We start from the raw sequence: 18640 nt of genomic DNA, 5'->3' as shown, positions 1-18640 counted from the left end.
ATGTACAAAGAGGTTAAGTTCTTGTCCAAGGTTGCTAGCTGTTGGCAGAGCTAGAATTTGGTCCCTAGCAGACTGGCTCCAAAGAGTGGAAAAATATAAATCGTTAATGGTGGTTGTATCTTAGGAGGTAGAATTAAATGGGAATTTTGTTGTTGTTGTTGTTGTTATTTATTTACGTAAGACTTGCCTTTTTAAAGACAATAAATGTTACCTTTTGGGCATACACAAAAAATAAAAAGAATAAAGAAGTAAAAATGCTATCCTGTTCACTGGCTGGACATAGAATAATTCAGTTAAGAGTAGTGTGGCACCAGGCTGATGGCTCATACCTGTAATCCCAGCACTTTGGGAGGCCAAGATGGGAGGATCACTTGAGCCCAGGAGTTCAAGACCAGCCCTGTCAACATAGCAATACCCCATCTCTACAAAACATAAAATAACCGGGCATGGTGGCATGCAAGGAGGCTGAGGCGGAAGGATTGCTTGAGCCTGAGAGGCTGAGGCTGCAGTGAGCGATGGTTGTGCCACTGCACTCCAGCTTGGCTGACAAAGTTAGACCCTGACACACACACACACACACAAGAAAGAAAGGAAAGGAAAAGGAAAAGAAAAAGAGTATTGTGGATCTATCACCGCATTCCCTTTTGCCAGACTTATTTTCTCTTCACAGAATGTCTCCAGAAGTGTCTTTGGGGATTCAAATAAGTCTGGGAATTGGGGGCTCTTCGAGTTTGAAGCTTTATTGACTGCTATAAGTTTCAGAGAAAAAAAGTAACAACCACATGGCTGAATTTCCACAGTTGGTTGGAGGCAGAGCCTTTACTGTTCCTCTTTGATTCAGCCAGGGCCTCTAGCAGAGGGGAGGTGGCTACACACAAGAGTGCTTCTTATAACAGTCAAGACTGTGAACAGAGCCTATCACAGATACTTCTATCCCACTAAAAGGACACTTGAAGATAAGCCCAAGGTGGCTTCAAGGCCTTGAATAATTTTATGTTGCTAAGACAATGACCAAAGATAAGGCAAAGCAAGCCAAGCCAGCACCAGACCCCATTCCTCTGACTTTAACGTGCATCTGACTCCCAGACTCTCAGATGCTATGAGACTAGCTTTTGGTTTGTTTTTTTTTTTAATTATTTCACCTGATAAAAGTAAAACATAGGGGCTTGGCACAGTGGCTCACACCTATAATCCCAGCACTTTGGGAGGCTGAGGCAAGAGGATCCCTAGGAGCCAGGAATTCAAACCAGCCTAACACAGGAAGACCCCATCTCTCTCTCTCTCTTTTTTTTTTTTTTTGTGAGATGGGAGTCTTGCTGTGTCGTCCAGGCTGGAGTGCAGTGGTGCGATCTTGGCTCACTGCAACCTCCGCCTCCTGGGTTCAAATTATTCTCCTGCCTCAGCTTCCCAAGTAGCTGGGATTACAGGTACCCACCACCACGCCCAGCCAATTTTTATGTTTTTAGTAGAGACGGGGTTTCACCACATTGGCCAGGCTGGTCTTGAACTCCTGACCTCATGATCTGCACGCTTCGGCCTCCCAAAGTGCTGGGATTATAGGCGTGAGCCACCACGCCCGGCCGGGAAGACCCCCATCTCTTAAGAAAAGAAAGAGGCCGGGCACGGTGGCTCATGCTTGTAATCCCAGCACTTTGGGAGGCCGAGGCGGGCGGATCACGAGGTCAGGAGATCGAGACCACGGTGAAACCCCGTCTCTACTAAAAGTACAAAAAATTAGCCGGGCGTGGTGGCGGGCACCTGTAGTCCCAGCTACTCGGAGAGGCTGAGGCAGGAGAATGGCGTGAACCCGGGAGGCGGAGCTTGCAGTGAGCCGAGACTGCACTCCAGCCTAGGCGACAGAGCAAGACTCCGTCTCAAAAAAAAAAAAAGAAAAGGAAGAAAGAAAAAAGGAAAACATGATTACAGAATATAAAGCTCAGTAATAACATCACTACCCTGAGATAACCTGTTTTGATATTTTAGTACATTTCCTTCTAGTCTTTTTAAAAAAGTTCATATATATAATGTGTTAAATAAATATATACATATCTATTTCAAAATTTGGACCACACTATACATGTAGTTTTGTATCTTTTTTCCCACTTAATGTTATATTCTAAACATTTTCTGACAAAAGATTTTTTTTTTTTTTTTTTTTGAGACGGAGTCTCGCTCTGTCGCCCAGGCTGGAGTGCAGTGGTGCATCTCGGCTCACTGCAAGCTCCGCCTCCCGGGTTCACGCCATTCTCCTGCCTCAGCCTCTCCAAGTAGCTGGGACTACAGGCGCCCGCCACCACGCCCGGCTAATTTTTTTGTATTTTTAGTAGAGACGGGGTTTCATCGTGGTCTCGATCTCCTGACCTCGTGATCCGCCCGCCTCGGCCTCCCAAAGTGCTGGGATTACAAGCGTGAGCCACCGCGCCTGGCCAAAAGATTCTTTAAAAAATAATTTTTAGTGGCAACATAATACCTCGGCATATGGATGTGACCATCTTTAATGTTTTTTTTTTTTTTTTTGAGACGGAGCCTCGCTCTTGTGCCCCAGGCTGGAGTGCAATGGTGTGATATCAGCTCACTGCAACCTCCACCTCCCGGGTTCAAGTGATTCTCCTGCCTCAGCCTCCTTGCGTAGCTGGGATTACAGGCGCCTGCCACCATGCCTGGCTAATTTTTGTATTTTTAGTAGAGATGGGGTTTCACCATGTTGGCCAGTCTGGTCTCGAACTCCTGACCTCAGGTAATCCACCTGCCTCAGCCTCCCAAAGTGCTGGGATTACAAGCGTGAGCCACTGCACCCAGCCGTGACCGTCTTTATTTGAATAGCTCAGGGTCTCTTTACCAGATGTAGAGACTGCAGAACAAATTCAAGAAGGGTTCATTTCTGCCTTTCCTATTAACTGCAGAGAGAGACTGCAGGGCACCACTAGGGGTCAGTGCAGAGCCATCATCACAGGAGCCTTTACTGTGCCTTACGGTAAGCATGTCTTGATGTAAGATAATTGGTTATGCAACAATCCATATTAATAAAGATTCTATCTGTTACATTAGAGATCTATTCACATGACTAGCCATGTTCCCTTTAAGAGCAGACTCTCTTAGTACAGATTTCTCAGATTATAAATGATAAGATTCCTCCAAATTAATTTCCAAAACAGCTATTTTGTAAACACCAAGGTCTATCAGTATAAGACCTGTTCTTTCCTGCTTGGTATGAGATCATTTGTGCATAAAATACTTGGCCAAAGTATTTTATAGGTTTGTTGGGAAAATCAAATAAATAACATGTAAAAGTATCTTACAAATTATGAAGCCGCATATAAACGTAAATTTGCTCTTTTTTAATGATAAGCAATTCAGATATTTGGGCAAGTGGCATGACCATGGATTATTTCACTGGTTTTCTTCCTCGTAGCCCTGCTCTCCAGCTATTGACATCAGTGTGGAGTCAGTAATTCTTTTCTTAGAAGCTGAAGTTATCATTTACAGTAAATTTGGTTTTACTTCTTTGCCATCCTTATTTACCTGAAGCTCCTTCAGGAAAATTACTCTGAGCTCAGAATTAGCTTAAATAACTTATAAATAGGTATATAACAGGGATCAGAAAGCCACTCTAGGCCTGACATGCTTGACAGGCTCCGACGCAGGAGGTGGGAGTTCCTGGCCCTTCTAAATCCAGATGTGATTATTAGGAGCAAAAGGTACCAAGGGCCCTATTTCCCACCAGCGATGCTTCTTATTCAGCCCTCACTCTTCTTTCTGTTCCCGTTTCCTCTTCAGTTCTCAGTGCCACATCATTTGGCATCAGAGATGTAAAGGATCTAGGGCTGGTTGTTCTCAGAACCAAGAAGCTTTCAAAACCAGCTTGTGGTAGCCCTTCTTGAGAGCAGCTCAGTCTTCTCATTGGTTCACTCTGACCAAACCTAGGATGTATAGGGACCCAGGCAAAGCAGGCCCTGGCAAGCTCCTTTTTTTTCTTTTTTTTTTTTTTTTTGAGAGACAGAGGCTGGGTGCCATGGCTCATGCCTGTAATCCCAGCACTTTGGGTGGCAAGGTGGACGGATCACCTAAGGTCAGGAGTTCGAGACCAGCCTGGCCAACAAGGGGAAATCTGGTCTCTACTAAAGATACAAAAGTTAGCCGGGGTGGCAGGGTGCAGGGCGATATGGGGACGCCATGGTGGAGCTGCAGCAGCTATGGGTGCAGGAGGTGGTGGACTCCATGGTGAAGAGTCTGGAGAGAGAGAACATCTGGAAGATGCAGGGTCTCATGTTCTGGTGCAGCATCAGCTGTTGTGAGGACAGCCAGGCCTCCATGCAGTAGGTGCACCAGTGCATCAAAGCACTGCCATGTGCCTCTGGCTCAAGCCCAGGCTTTGGTCACCAGTGAATTGGAGAAGTTCCAGGACCACCTGGCCCGGTGTGCCATGCATTGCAACGACAAAGCCAAAGATTCAATAGATGCTGGGAGTAAGGAGCTTCAGGTGAAGCAGCAGCTGGATGGTTGTGTGACCAAGTGTGTGGATGACCACATGCACCTCATCCCAACTATGACCAAGAAGATGAAGGAGGCTCTCTTATCCATTGGGAAATAACAGTCTTTGCCAGTGGCCATTGGGGCTGAGGGCAAGAATATATTTTTTATAAGGAATTGGGAATTTTAGTCTTTTAAGCAAAGTTAATGAAGAAATGAAGGATGGCCACAGGTGTAAGACATATGTCACTTGCCTCTGGACACTGGTTCTTTTATGTTTGTCCTAAAAAATGAAATGGAAAAAAGTGGTGCTAAATTAGGTCAGAGATATTACAGGATAGTTTTAGAGCTTATATATCCTGTGGCCAGTGCTTGTCCTGCCAGTAAGGATCTCCCCTGTAACAAGCCAGAGCCCTCCAAGGCACTAGACTCTTCTTACTACACAGGTACCAACAGGCTGGCAGGTTAGAGTTGGTGGAGTTTGAGGAGAGAGATATTTTCTCTTTGTTGCCAGCATCCTGTTTACCAGAAGTGTCACCACACCATTTTCTGTAAGCTGTGAAACAAAATCCATGAGGTCACCCACTTAGAAGGGCAAAAAAGTTTATTGGAGGCCGGGCACGGTGGCTCACGCTTGTAATCCCAGCACTTTGGGAGGCCGAGGCGGACGGATCACGAGGTCAGGAGATCGAGACCATGGTGAAACCCCCTCTCTACTAAAAATACAAAAAAAAAAAAAATTAGCCAGGCGTGGTGGCGGGCGCCTGTAGTCCCAGCTACTCGGAGAGGCTGAGACAGGAGAATGGCGTGAACCCGGGAGGCGGAGCTTGCAGTGAGCCGAGATTGCGCCACTGCACTCCAGCCTGGGCGACAGAGCGAGACTCCGTCTCAAAAAAAAAAAAAAAATTTACTGGGTGTTTATTTTCTTGGTTTTATGTAATTTATACAAGGTGATACAAATTGATTGTAAGATGTGGAATTGAGAGGGAGACTAGTTTGGATAACAACTTTGAAAGGTTCCTTGTGGATCCCCATTTCTGGTCATCAAGATGTAGATGTACGTTTCTTTTTTTTTTTGAGACGGAGTCTCGCTCTGTCGCCCAGGCTGGAGTGCAGTGGCACAATCTCGGCTCACTGCAAGCTCCGCCTCCCGGGTTCACGCCATTCTCCTGCCTCAGCCTCCGGTGCAGCTGGGACTACAGGCGCCCGCCACTGCACCCGGCTAATTTTTTGTATTTTTAGTAGAGACGGGGTTCCACCGTGGTCTCGATCTCCTGACCTCGTGATCCACCTGCCTCGGCCTCCCAAAGTGCTGGGATTACAGGCGTGAGCCACCGCGCCCAACAGATATACATTTCTTAAAATTATTACATGCTGCATCTTTCAGCCTGGAGACCATGCAAAAACATGAGAGGTGATGACATACTAATTATGGGAAGCATAATTACTGGCTGATGGGCCCTGAGGCTGTGTGTAGCAAAGTGACAGGACAATCTTGCAGTAACACTTTCCCCGTGAAGAGAAGGGGGTTTTGAGATATACTAGTATCTAGAAATGAACAGTAAAAGAGGAGCAGTTGGCTACTTGATTATAACAGAGTTATGAAGTACTGGATTTGGAAAACCTGGTTTTTATAGAATGGATGGAATGAAAGCCTAAACCTAGCATTGCCTCCTTAGCCCCCTGAATTAACAAAGCACAAGTGAGACAAACCCCGGCAACAGGAAATTCAAGGGAAAAAAAGTAAGCAACTTGAGTTAGGATGAGCTGACTCCCTTAGAGCAAAGAAGAGGCAGACCCCATTACCAAAAACCATTTTTGCCTGGGGCTTTCACAATTTGCAGTGTTCCTGCCCTGGCATGGCACCTTACTGTTTTGATAGCAACCTCATTGTATTTTCACCACCTTATTACTTGAAATGATAATATAGCCTGTCCATTTGCTGCTTCCAGGCTGTGTTATATTTTCCTGGTGGTTTGGTTTTAAAAATAAATAAGGTTTAATTTTCTCCCCTCCCCCCCCACAAAAAAATTATCTGGGCATGGTGGTGCCTGCTTGTAATCCCAGCTACTTGGGAGGCTGAAGCAGGAGAATCGCTTGAACCTGGGAAGTGGAGGCTGCAGTGAGCCAAGATCATGCTACTGCACTCCAGCCTGGGCCACAGAGCAAGACTCTGCCTCAAAAAAAAAAGAGACAGACTCAGCCAGGTGTGGTGGCTCATGCCTGTAATCCCAGCACTTTGGGAGGCCGAGTGTGCAGATCACTTGAGCTCAGGAGCTCGACATCAACCTGGACACATAGTGAAACCCCATCTCTACAAAAATATATATAAGTTAGCTGGGCATGGTGGCATGTACCTGTAGTTCTAGCTACTTGGGGGGCTGAGGTGGAAGGACTGCTTGAGTCCAGGAGGTCAAGGCTGCAGTGAGCCGAGATTGTGCCACTGCTCTCCAGCCTGGGCAACAGAGTGAGACTCTGCCTCAAAAAAAAAAAAAAAAAAAAAAAAGAGTTCTCACTCTGTCGCCCAGGCTGGAATGCAACGGTGCAATCATAGCTCACTGTAGCCTCAAACTCCTGGGCTCAAGTGATCCTCCCACCTCAGCCTCTCGAGTAGATGGGATTATAGGTGTGAGCCACTGCCAAGTCCCTTATCATTGGCACGTGATTTCCTACTGGGCTAGAACCTTAAGCTGTTTGGTGAAAGAAGGGCACAGAAGTCACACAAAGAGAGCAACAGATGCTTGCACAGCAGCTCACACTGCCCTGGGGCAGCTCCAGTAAAGAGCAGTCCTGTGTTCAGGTCCTACCTTCTAGAGCAGGATCTAACACAGGACACCAGTTGAATAGCTTATACTCTAGATAAGTACAGTTCTTGGTATATAGCTAGTGTTCCAGAAATATTAGTTGCATGAATGAATGACAGGTTTAGGCTGTAAGACCAGCATTAGACCACAGAGTGCCTGGATACAACTACATTTCTATAGCCAATCAAAAAAATAATCCTGGGACTGGAGTAGTAGAGCTAAGCCTAGGGACTTGAAAGTTAGTCCAGAGGATCCCAACAGCTGGACACAAACTCAGGAAGACTCAAGAGCCATACAACAGCAATGCAGCAACCAATAATCACTGTTATTATTAAGGGCAGTTTCTAGTACATAGCGCCTCAGGGCACTTACAATCCCCACAGAGGCCAGCTACCCAACATCAGAGTCTAACCAGCTGGGTGGTGCAGCTCTGCATCCAAGAGGGTGTCGGGACACTCATCCAGATGGCTCTGAGACACCAGCAGAGCTGACAAGGAGGCCCCACAAGTGAGATTCCTTTAGCTTCAAGGTCACAAGTCCTGGCCTTGGGCCTCCTGGCCTGCTGAGCCTCCCACCAGCTTTACCCTCAGAGATTGCTGCAGAAGCCTGTGTGCTGGAATGGGCTGCCACATTTCTAGGAAGGAACCCGGGGGCACATGTAGCCTGGTTATTCAATGTTATCATAGACGTGAATCACATCCTCGTGGTTGCCGAGAGCCTGAATGAGATGTGCAGCCTGTTCCAGGTCGGGCTCAGCCAGCTGCACCTTTGAGTTGGGGATGAACTCTAGTGCACAGGACACAGAACACAGGCCCAAGGAGTCCAGCTTCTTCCTCACTTGGTGCAGTGAAGAGGCATCACAAATAAACTAGGGATAAAGGAAAGTCAGGAGGTGAGGAGCCAGGAGATAATGAGACAAAGCCACACAGGACCTTGCAAAGTCCTGAATGTCAGTACTGGAATGGATCACTGGGTTTGAGCTCTTCACTGGCAGGGACATCGTTTTCAATGTTTTGACTCTTTCTCATAGTCCTCACTAGAGTCGGTCCTATTCAGTATTCACTTAATAAATATTTGTACAATATGTGAACTGTCTCACCTGTACCCTAGGGCACATTAAGGAAGAAACCAAGAGGCATGCGTAAGGCATCTATCAGGGTCCTCTCGGAAGCCCACCAAACACCCATGTTTTCATGCTTACTTTAAAAATATTCCTTTCTTCTTCATCTTCAGTTTCCTTGACATCCTCAGCTCCTGCTTCGATTGCCAGCTCCAGGGCACGCTCTAGGTTCACAGCCTTCTTCTCTCTGTCCTCCACTTCAACCACAATCACCCCCTTTTTGTCAAAAGAGTGACGAGCTCCTACAGCCATCACTCCTCTGACAGGGAAGGAAACAGGCTGGCATGAGTGGATGCCTCTAGACACTCAGCCTCCATAAAGCTCATCATTCTGTCGCTGTCTCTTTCTCACCCAGTCTATGAAGTACACACAGACATGGAGCAGATCGCATCCTCAAGGAGAAAATGCAGCTGCTGCTCGGTAAGGGAACAGCCCAAGAATGTCCCCACACTCGATTTTCTGCCCTGATTGCAGTTTGGAGGAAGCAGACTTTGCTCATAATTTCCTGTGCCATTAAGATGCCAGTCCTGGTGGAACATTTTAAGACTTGGGCATTATATGGCTATAGATGGGAATAATAGGACAAAGATCCCCTTCTACATCCGATGAGAAAGTCTTTGGGATCCTGCTAGTAGAGACTACATTAAGGGAAAGTCAATGAACTCACTGGATTCTGCTAAGGAGCAAGTGTGCTTAAAACCTGAAACATGGCCAGGCATGGTGGCTCCCAGCACTTTGGGAGGCTGAGGCAGGTGGATCACCTGAGATCAGGAGTTCAAGACCAGCCTGGCCAACATGGTGAAACCCTGTCATCTCTACTAAAAATACAAAAATTAGCTGGGCATGGCTGTGGGTATCTTTAATCCCAGCTACTCAGGAGGCTGAGGCAGGAGAATCACTTGAACCCAGAAGGCGGAGGTTGCAGTGAGCCGAGAGCATGCCATTGCACTCCAGCCTGGGCGACAAGAGTGAGACTCCGTCTCAAAAAACAAAACCCTGAAACACTAGCAGAGATCAACAGTACTTGCCTTGCAGAGAATTGGAACATAAAGTCTCTGTCCCCTACCACTCCCCTGAGATGCACACTTACCCGTTCTTATTCAGGATATGTCTAATGTCTGATTGACACTTGTGGCTACTGTTAGATAATGCCTCGATAAGCAGAGAAGAGCCACCAGGGCCTCGACCCTCATACAGCAAATAAGTGTCCTTGGATTTCTGCAATAAACAACACAAGCACATTTTCCTGTTTCCCAGTTCCTTCCCACATGTCAGCCCAGAACCACAAGTATCGCAAAACTAACTCCATGGGATGGGCTCTCTACGCTGGAGCCTGAGCTCTCAATCTTTATTTTTGTCCCCACCCTCTAACCAACTTTTTAGGTAACAGGAAGTATTACCCCTAACTTGGAAGGAGTCTGTTTCTCCGGTCCCTGAACAATCCATCAGCCATCTCTCAGCTTTGCTTCCTACCATCCCTAACTAAATGCCACATCGAATCCCCACCCAATCCCACTCAGACTCATCCTCCTACACCCCCATCCTGTAAGAAACCCACCGGTCAAGTCTCAAGGCCCCTACCCTGGGCTGCTGAGTACTGCTGTGAAAAATCACACACCTGGGCCTTGTTGTAAGAGCTGCTGAAAACAGCATGGTCTCAAAATTCAAACAATTAATCCAGAGCTCTAGGGACTAATCTCTTCTGGACCGTCCATGCCCCTACTCATCCCTTGTCCAAGTATTCAATATTCCCCACTCCAAGCACCCTGCCCTGCAACTTTCCAGGAATTCTCAACTCATAACTTCTCCCTTCCTCTTTCACAAAGGAAAAAAGGGCCACTAGGTAGGTAAAATAATTGCTGTCTCCACCACCTTCTCTGCACCACGGCCTACATGAAGGCAATAAGCATAACGGTTAGAGCACAGGCTCTAAAGTCTGACTATCTGGTTTCAAGTCTGTCATTTTCTGTGTGACCTGAGTCAAGCCACCTAACATTCCTGTGCCTCAGTTTCTACTTACAGTTTTGAGGATTCGATGAGATAACACACATAGAGTTTTTATCCATGCTTAGCCTGCAGGAAGCACTCAATAATTTTGAGCTATTAAGATAACTATTACTTCCTCAGAGCCTCCCTACCTACCCCAGAGAAAGGTGTACCCTTATGTGGACTCTATATACCTGCCCCTCCCACCATCTCTATCACCCCATCCTCTCCCTTTCTACTGGCTTTTCTCCTTTAGGGCATAAATATCTGAAAAACAAACACTTCCTCCACCTAACATAAGGGCTTTCTCCCACACTGCCCCTTCTTTCTATAATACCTCATCTCCCTACAACTTGGCTGAGCAGTCCTGGTCTTGGCTGTATGGCCCTGCATGCTGCCTATGCATCCTACTCCCAGTTGTGCTCCTAGAACCAATGACCAAGGACAGTGAGCTCTCAGAAGCCTCTAGGCTGAGGGCATCAACTACATTGCTACCCTTCTCTCTGATTTTTTTTTTTTTTTTTGAGACAGAGTCTCGCTCTGTCGCCCAGGCTGGAGTGCAGTGGTGCAATCTTGGCTCACCGCAGCCTCCGCTTCCTGGGTTCAAGCGATCCTCCACCTCAGCCTCCCCAGTACCAGCTCACAAGCATGTGCCACCACGCCCAGCTAATTTTTGTATTTTTAGTAGAGATGGAGTTTCGCCATGCTGGCCAGGCTGGTCTCCAAACTCCTGGCCTCAAGTGATCCACCCACCTTAGCCTCCCAAAGTGCTGGGATTATAGTCATGAGCCACTGCACTTGGCCCTCTCTGATAATTTACGGTGTGTTTGGTGGCCATCCAGACATGAGCCCGGTAGAGGCTGTGATCAATAAAAAGCATGTCAAACTACACACCTCCATTTTCAGCGCTGCCTCAATGGTTGACTTGGGCATATGTTTGCTGCGACACACCTCTAAGACATTGGCCAGGTTGCTGTTGTGCTCAGGGTTGGGGCCTCCTTCTGAGATTTAAAGAAAAAAAAAAAGAGTGAGCAAAGACATCTCATTACAACATGGGAGAAAAAAAGGGATTTCCAGCCCCACCAAGCCAAAGGAGTGGCAAATCACCATTTAGCTCTCAGTTACCTTAGAATACCTTAACCAGTGTTTCAATGGGATACAGAGAAGTATTTTCGGGTTTTTTTTGTTTGTTTTTTGAGATGGAGTCTCACTCTGTTGCTGGCTGGAGTGCAGTGGCACGATCTTGGCTCACTGCAACATCCACCTCCCGGGTTCAAGTGATTCTCCTGCCTCAGCCTCCTGAGTAGCTGGGATTACAGGTGCATGCCACCACACCCGGCTAATTTTTGTATTTTTAGTAGAGACCAGGTTTCGCCATGTTGGCCAGGCTGGTCTCAAACTCCTGACCTCAGGTGATCCACCCACCTTGGCCTCCAAAAGTGCTGGGATTACAAGTGTGAGCCACTGCGCCTAAGTATTTTGGAAAAGTACTTTCTTTTTTTTTTTTTTTTGAGACAAAGTCTCACTTTGTCACCCAGGCTGGAGTGCAGTGGCATGATTTTAGCTCACTGTAGCCTCAACCTCCAGGGTTCAAGCGATCCTCCTGCCTCAGCCTCCCAAGTAGCTGGGACCACCGGTGTGCACCATGCACCAGCACACCCAGGTAATTTTTTTTGTATTTTTTGTAGATTCAGGTTTTCACCATGTCGCCCAGGCTGGTCTCAAACTCCTGAGCTCAAGTGATCTGCCTGACTCGGCCTCCCAAAGTGCTAGGATTACAGGTGTGGGCCACCAAGTCTGGCCAGAAAAGAGCCTTTTTTTTTTTTTGAGACATAGTCTCACTCTGTCATCCATGCTGGAGTGCAGTGGCATGATCTTGGCTCATCTTGGCTCACTGCAACCTCCCACTCCCGGGTTCAAGGGATTCTCCTGCCTCAGCCTCCTGAGTAGCTGGGATTACAGGTGCCTGCCACCACGCCCAGCTAATTTTTGTATTTTTAGTAGAGATGAGGTTTCACCACATTGGCCAGGTTGGTCTCGAACTCCTGACCTCAAGTGATCCACTCGCCTTGGCCTTCCAAAGTGCTGGGATTACAGGCATGAGGCACCGTGCCTGGCCAGAACTTTCTAATTCATTGTCTTTAGGGATGGTTTTCAGTCTGCTAGGTTTCAGCGATCTCTACTTTAGGTCAGATGAAGAAGGGTTATAGATGGTAACAACACATTCTGGACTCATTACTGCTCTTACTCTACTACTTTGTGCATAATAATTATTTTTATTTTATTTTATTATTGTTTTTGAGGCAGAGTCTTCCTCTGTTGCCCAGGCTGGAGTGCAGTGGTGTAATCTCGGCTCACTGCAAGCTCTGCCTTCCAGGTTCACGCCATTCTCCTGCCTCAGCCTCCTGAGTAGCTGAGACTACAGGCGCCCCCCACCACACCTGGCTAATTTTTTTGTATTTTTAGTAGAGACGGGGTTTCACCGTGTTAGCCAGGATGGTCTCGATCTCCTGACCTCGTGATCCGCCAGCCTCAGCCTTCCAAAGTGTTGAGATGACAGGTGTGAGCCACCGCGCCCAGCACTTTGTGCATAATTATTGAAATGTTCACATGACATTGTAATCTGAGGGTAGGGGCTGTATCTCATCATCTTTGTAGTACTAGTGGCAGGCCTGGCACAAAATAAACACAAGTTGGTTGAACTTCAGTGGGGCGCAGTGGCTGATGCCTGCAATCCCAGCACTTTGGGAGGCCGAGGTGGGTGGATCATTTGAGGTCAGGAGTTCGAGATCAGCCTGGCCAACATGGTGAAACCCTGTCTCTACTAAAAATACAAAAAAAAATTTAGCCAGGCATGGTGGTGCACACCTGTAGTCCCAGCTACTCCGGAGGCTAAAGCAGGAGAATCACTTGAGCCTGGGAGGTGGAGGTTGCAGTGGGCCGAGATCACGCCACTGCACTCTACCCTGGGTGACAGAGTGAGACTCTGTCTCAAAATAAATAAATAAATAAATAAATAAATAAATAAATAAATAAATGTTGCTTGAACTTAATATCAAGAATTTTGAAGAAAAGGAAGCAAACAAATACCAGGCATGAGCTGAGGGGGTAAATTAACATTAACTGAATGCCTATGATGTGCCATAAACCATAAACTACCTCAAGGTGGGTATTATCCTTGTTTCACAGAAACTCAAGTTAAGCTACTTGTTCAAGGTCATAAGTTAGTCAGTGACAGAAACCAGTCTTCCTGACTCCAAAGTCCATAGTTTCTCTCTTTTTTTTTTTTTTTTTTTTTTGAGATGGAGTCTTGCTCTGTCACCTAGGCTGGATGGAATGCAGTGGAGCAATCTCACTTACTGCAGCCTCCAACTCCTGGGTTCAAGCGATTCTCCTGCTTCAGCCTCCCGAGTAGCCAGCATTACAGGCATGCACCACCATGCCTGGCTACTTTTTTTTTTTTTTTTTTTTGGTATTTTTAGTAGACACAGGGTTTCCCCATGTTGGCCAGGCTAGTCTTGAACTCCTGACCTCAAGTGATCTGCCCGCCTCTGGCCTGGGATTACAGGCTGAGCCACTGCGCCCAGTCCAAAGTCCATGCTTTCTACAGGACTTTTCCTTTACTCCTACAGATGTCTGGCCCTAAACAGAAAAAAAGCCTTTTCAGTGTGGCGACCTAAGGGAGAAAAGACATGGCTGCAAATCTACCTTCCAAGGAAATACGTCTTGGGGAAACATTAATGAAGCAAACTAAGGCCTAAGCACTTAAGTAATAGCTTTACTCAGTGCCCCTGCCACAAACAATAAGGTACTTGAGGCGACTTCAGAGGGGTGATTTGTCTCTTCAGGAGAGACACACATCTGCCCTGACTCTTAGGGCTTGTTTCTATTAAGTACCCAGCTAGACTAGGATGAAGTCACTTCTACCTTACCGGCTTATCTTCTCAAGAGCAGCTAGCTCCCTCTCTGACGAACTGGCCAGATGCTCAGCGTCTGGAAAGGTGAGTTAGAACCTCCAACGTAGGTAGGTGTTTTGAGGATGTATGAGGTGGGCAGTGGTGGGTACTGGGGAAGGAAAACAAAGTGAAGGGCCGGAGATCTAGGTGGGCCCAACTCCGAGAGGAAAGCGAGGCTGTGGGCACTGAGAGGGCAGCGGCAGCCAGTGGTGGGTGACCGTCAGGGTCTCACCTTTCACTGCCAGGCGGATGTTCAAACAGAGTTTGGAGAAGATGCGACTCCTTTCGACGTCCTTCGGACCCTTGATGTGCCTGACTTTGGACCACTTGTTGTGCCCGGCGACGACAGCCGCGGTGAGGTGCAGCGTCCGGCCCGGAGCGGCACCAAAGCCCCGGGGCTCGGGGTGGGAGGGCCGGAGGTCGCGCGGAGGAGCCGCCCCGACCCTGGTGCCTCGTGCCAGCAAGCATCGGGCAGCGGCCCTGCTTAGGCTGGCAGCAGCCCAAGCCGCCATCGGTCCGGACCCTGGGGTTCAAGCTGCTAGCAGCAGCGGCCAACGCCGGCCCGTCTCTTCCACTGCCGGAACAAGCAGATCCGGATCCCGCGGCCGCCTGTGCCGGCCACCTGAGACCCAAAGGCTTGGGCCCGCCCGAGGCGGCTCAACAGCTGATGACCCTGCACCGTCCCCGTGGCAGCCGGGACTGGGGGCCCTTGATGGCGTAGCACACTTCCTTTACCAGGTTCGCTCCAAAAACACGTCCCTACTGCCCGCAAAGTCCGTTCCGCAGCTGCACGTACTCGTTCCTCTCTTGCCCTTGAGCAGATCTAGTTACTGCGCAAGACCTCCCGGTTGCCTAGAGAGCGCCGGACTTTGTTTCTCATAATGTTCTAGTGGAGACACATCTGAGTTATGAAACTGACTTTGCTTCCAAATTGCTGCCTAAATCTGAGCAAGTCCAGAATGATAAATATTTTGTCGTTGCCTCATTTTACTGGGAAAGAAACCGCTGCCAGGGAAGTGAATTGCCCATTTGTTTAATCTCTCTGAACGTCTTCCCTATTTATAAATAAGGATCCAATATTTGCTTTATCAACATAGGAAGTTGAAAACACAAAATGAGCCCTTAGAGCTTTAAAGTAGTGAAGTTTTATGTAAATAGCCACAGTGCACTTAAGCCCCTAGATGCAAGAGATGGTTTGGGACAGAGTCAGATGAGTCACAGGCCTTTGGGAGCGGGAGAATGATCAGACAAGCCTTTTGGAGCTAAACTTCCCTCTTCATTTTCTCTCTGCTGTCTCTAAAGAGAAAACCGAATCCGTTAGAAGATGGAGAGAAACAAAGCGGCAGCTGCTGAAAAGCTTTGTAGTGAGTGACTCCCATGCTGGTGAGATTAAGTCCAAAGGGCATGACGTATCAGGTAGAGAAGCAGGACTGCCGGGCGCGGTGGCTCACGCCTGTAATCCCAGCACTTTGGGAGGCTGAGGCAGACAGATCGCTAGGTCAGGAGTGCGAGACCAGTCTGACCAACATAGTGAAACCCCGTCTCTACTAAAAATACAAAAAAATTAGCCGGCCGTGGTGGCGCGCGCCTGTAATCCCAGCTACTCAGGAGGCTGAGGCAGGAGAGTTGCTTGAACCCGGGAGGAGGAGGTTGCAGTGAGCCGAGATCACGCCACTGCACTCCAGACTGCGACAGGGCGAGACTCCATCTCAAAAAAAAAAAAAAAAAAAAAAAAAAAAAAAAAGAGAAGCAGGACAGTGTGAAGTTCAAGCTTGTGCCCTCTGCGGTTAGACTGGGTAGCTTCAAACCCTGGTTGTTCCATTTTCTAGTGTATCCTTGGGCAAGTTCCTTTACTTTCCGTTTCAGTTTCCTTAAGAATGGCCTTGTGAGGACTAAATGGGATAATGGATGCAAGGCACAAAAGCATAGATTTTTTATTTTTTATTATATAAGAACCTCTCTGGGGCTGGGTGTGGTGGCTCACGCCTGTAATCCTAGCACTTTGGGAGGCCGAGGCCGGCAGATCACTTGAGGTCAGGAGCTCGAGACCAGTCTCATCAACATGGTGAAACCCCGTCTCTACTGAAAATATAAAAATTAGCCGGGTGCGATGGGTGCCCATAGCCCTTCATATATGCACTTACCTTTTAAAAAAATATCAAAATGTTTATATCTGTTTCTACCATAATACTAAATTCTTTGAGTCGGACTATACTTCCTATGTCCAAAACAGTTCTCATTTTTTAAAAAATTAACAGCTTTGACATATTTCACAGATCACACAGATCACCAATTCAAAGTGTACAATGGGTTATAGAATATTCAGAGCTGTGCACAATTGATTTTACATTTTCATCATCCCCAAAAGAAGTCCTGTACCCATTAGCAATCATTCCCTATTTCCCCCCAATTCCCGCAGCCCTAGACAATCACCAATTTACTTCTGTCTCTGTGGGTTTGCCTCTTCTGGACATTTAATGTGAATGGGCCCACACGCTATTTGGCCTTTGGTAACTGGCTTCTTTCACTTAGCATGATGTTTTCAGGATTCTTGCATGTTGTAGCATGTATCAGCATTTCATTTCTATTGCCAAACAATGTTCCATTGTAGGAATATACCACGTTTTATTTTATTTTATTTATTATTATTATTATTATTTTTTGAGACGGAGTCTCTGTCACCCAGGCTGGAGTGCAGTGGCGCAATCTCGGCTCACTGCAAGCTCCGCCTCCCGGGTTCACGCCATTCTCCTGCCTCAGCCTCTCCGAGTAGCTGGGACTACAGGCGCCCGCCACCATGCCGGGCTAAATTTTGTATTTTTAGTAGAGACGGGGTTTCACCGTGGTGTCGATCTCCTGACCTCGTGATCCGTCCGCCTCGCCTCCCAAAGTGCTGGGATTACAAGCGTGAGCCACCGCGCCCAGCCGGAATATACCACGTTTTATTTACCCATTCATCAGGCGATGGACATGTGGGTTGTTTCCACCTTCTATGATGAATAATGAGGCTGTGAACAATTCATGTACACATTGCTGTGTCGATGTATGTTTTTACTTCTTTTAGTTATATACCTAGGAGTGGAATTGCTGGGTCATATCATAACTATGTTTAACCTTTTGTGGGATTGCCAGACTGTCTTCTAAAATGGTTGTATCATTTTACATTCCCACCAGCAATATATGAGGGTTTAATTTCCCCATATCATGAATTTTTTTTCTGCTTTGTTACCCAGGCTAGAGTCCAGTGGAGCAATCATAGCTGACTGAAGCATAGAACTCTTGGGCTCAAGCAATCTTCCCATCTCAGTTTCCCAAGTAGATGAGATTACAGGTGAGAGCCACTGGCTAAATTTGTTATTCTTTTTGACTACAGCTATCACCATCCTTGTGGGTGAGAAGTGTTATCATCTCATTGTGGTTTTGATTGTATTTCCTGAATGACTACTAATGGTAAGCATCTTTTCATGTGCTTATCAGCCATTCATATACAGTATTACTTTTTGCAATTTAAAAATAGTTTATTCAGGCCAGGCGTGGTGGCTCATACCTGTAATCCCAGCACTTTGGGAGGCTGATTTGGGCAGATAATGAGGTCAGGAGATTGAGACCATCTTGGCTAACATGGTGAAACCCCGTCTCTACTAATAATACAAAAAATTAGCTAGGTGTGGTGGCACGCACCTGTAGTCCCCGCTACTCAGGAGGCTGAGGCAGGAGAATCGCTTGAACCCAGGAGGCGGGGGTTGCAGTGAGCCGAGATCGCGCCACTGCACTTGAGCCTCGGTGACAGAGCGAGACTCCATCTCAAAAAAAAAGAAAAAAAAAAAAAAAAAATATATATATATATATATATTTACTTTGGGAAGCAAAAATCAAATTAATGGAATTTGAAATCACAAATAAGTGTAGAGGCTAAAACAAGGTCTGAAATTGCCCCAGTCCAGTCAGCCTGAGACCAGCAAGGGAAACCTATAGTCCCACAGAGTTAGGCTTATCAACTCACTGCAACAAGTGAGACTGCACACCAGAGGAATGGTGGTGTTTTACCGAAGAAAAAACTGGTCATAGGGTTATGGGGAAGGGTGGAGGTTAGGTGAAAAATTAGAGTTAGGCTCAAAGAAGCACAGACCTGTGTGAAAGGTGGATTAAGATCAACTGGACTACAAAGTGGACCCAGGGGATCAGTTTCCCTGGAAAGTACAAAGTCAAGGTAGATGTGGAATGTTGTGTTCAGAAACCCCTGCTCTGAAGCGCAATACCTGGCCTGGAAATCAAGGCTGCTTCTCTATGTCAGAGTGACTCAG

The 18640-nt window shown here is 47.1% G+C and overlaps 1 protein-coding gene and 1 pseudogene across 1 annotated transcript; one reads left to right on the top strand and one right to left on the bottom strand.

The window, feature by feature from the left end:
* Window positions 1-4173: 4173 nt before the first annotated feature.
* Window positions 4174-4610, top strand: LOC129469860 (protein FAM136A-like; annotated as a pseudogene).
* A 2968-nt stretch (window positions 4611-7578) lies between these two features.
* TACO1 (translational activator of cytochrome c oxidase I) lies at window positions 7579-15101 on the bottom strand. Its single transcript, XM_055257021.2, has 5 exons — window positions 14569-15101; window positions 11275-11381; window positions 9485-9612; window positions 8476-8653; window positions 7579-8142 (listed from the first exon to the last, which is right to left on the bottom strand). The coding sequence occupies exons 1-5, from the start codon at window positions 14846-14848 to the stop codon at window positions 7942-7944; spliced, it is 894 nt and encodes a 297-aa protein (XP_055112996.1). The 5' UTR covers window positions 14849-15101; the 3' UTR covers window positions 7579-7941.
* Window positions 15102-18640: the final 3539 nt, after the last annotated feature.

The sequence above is a fragment of the Symphalangus syndactylus genome, chromosome 20, assembly GCF_028878055.3.
Source record: "Symphalangus syndactylus isolate Jambi chromosome 20, NHGRI_mSymSyn1-v2.1_pri, whole genome shotgun sequence".
NCBI lineage: Eukaryota > Metazoa > Chordata > Mammalia > Primates > Hylobatidae > Symphalangus > Symphalangus syndactylus.
This window is presented reverse-complemented; position numbering and strand designations above follow the sequence as displayed.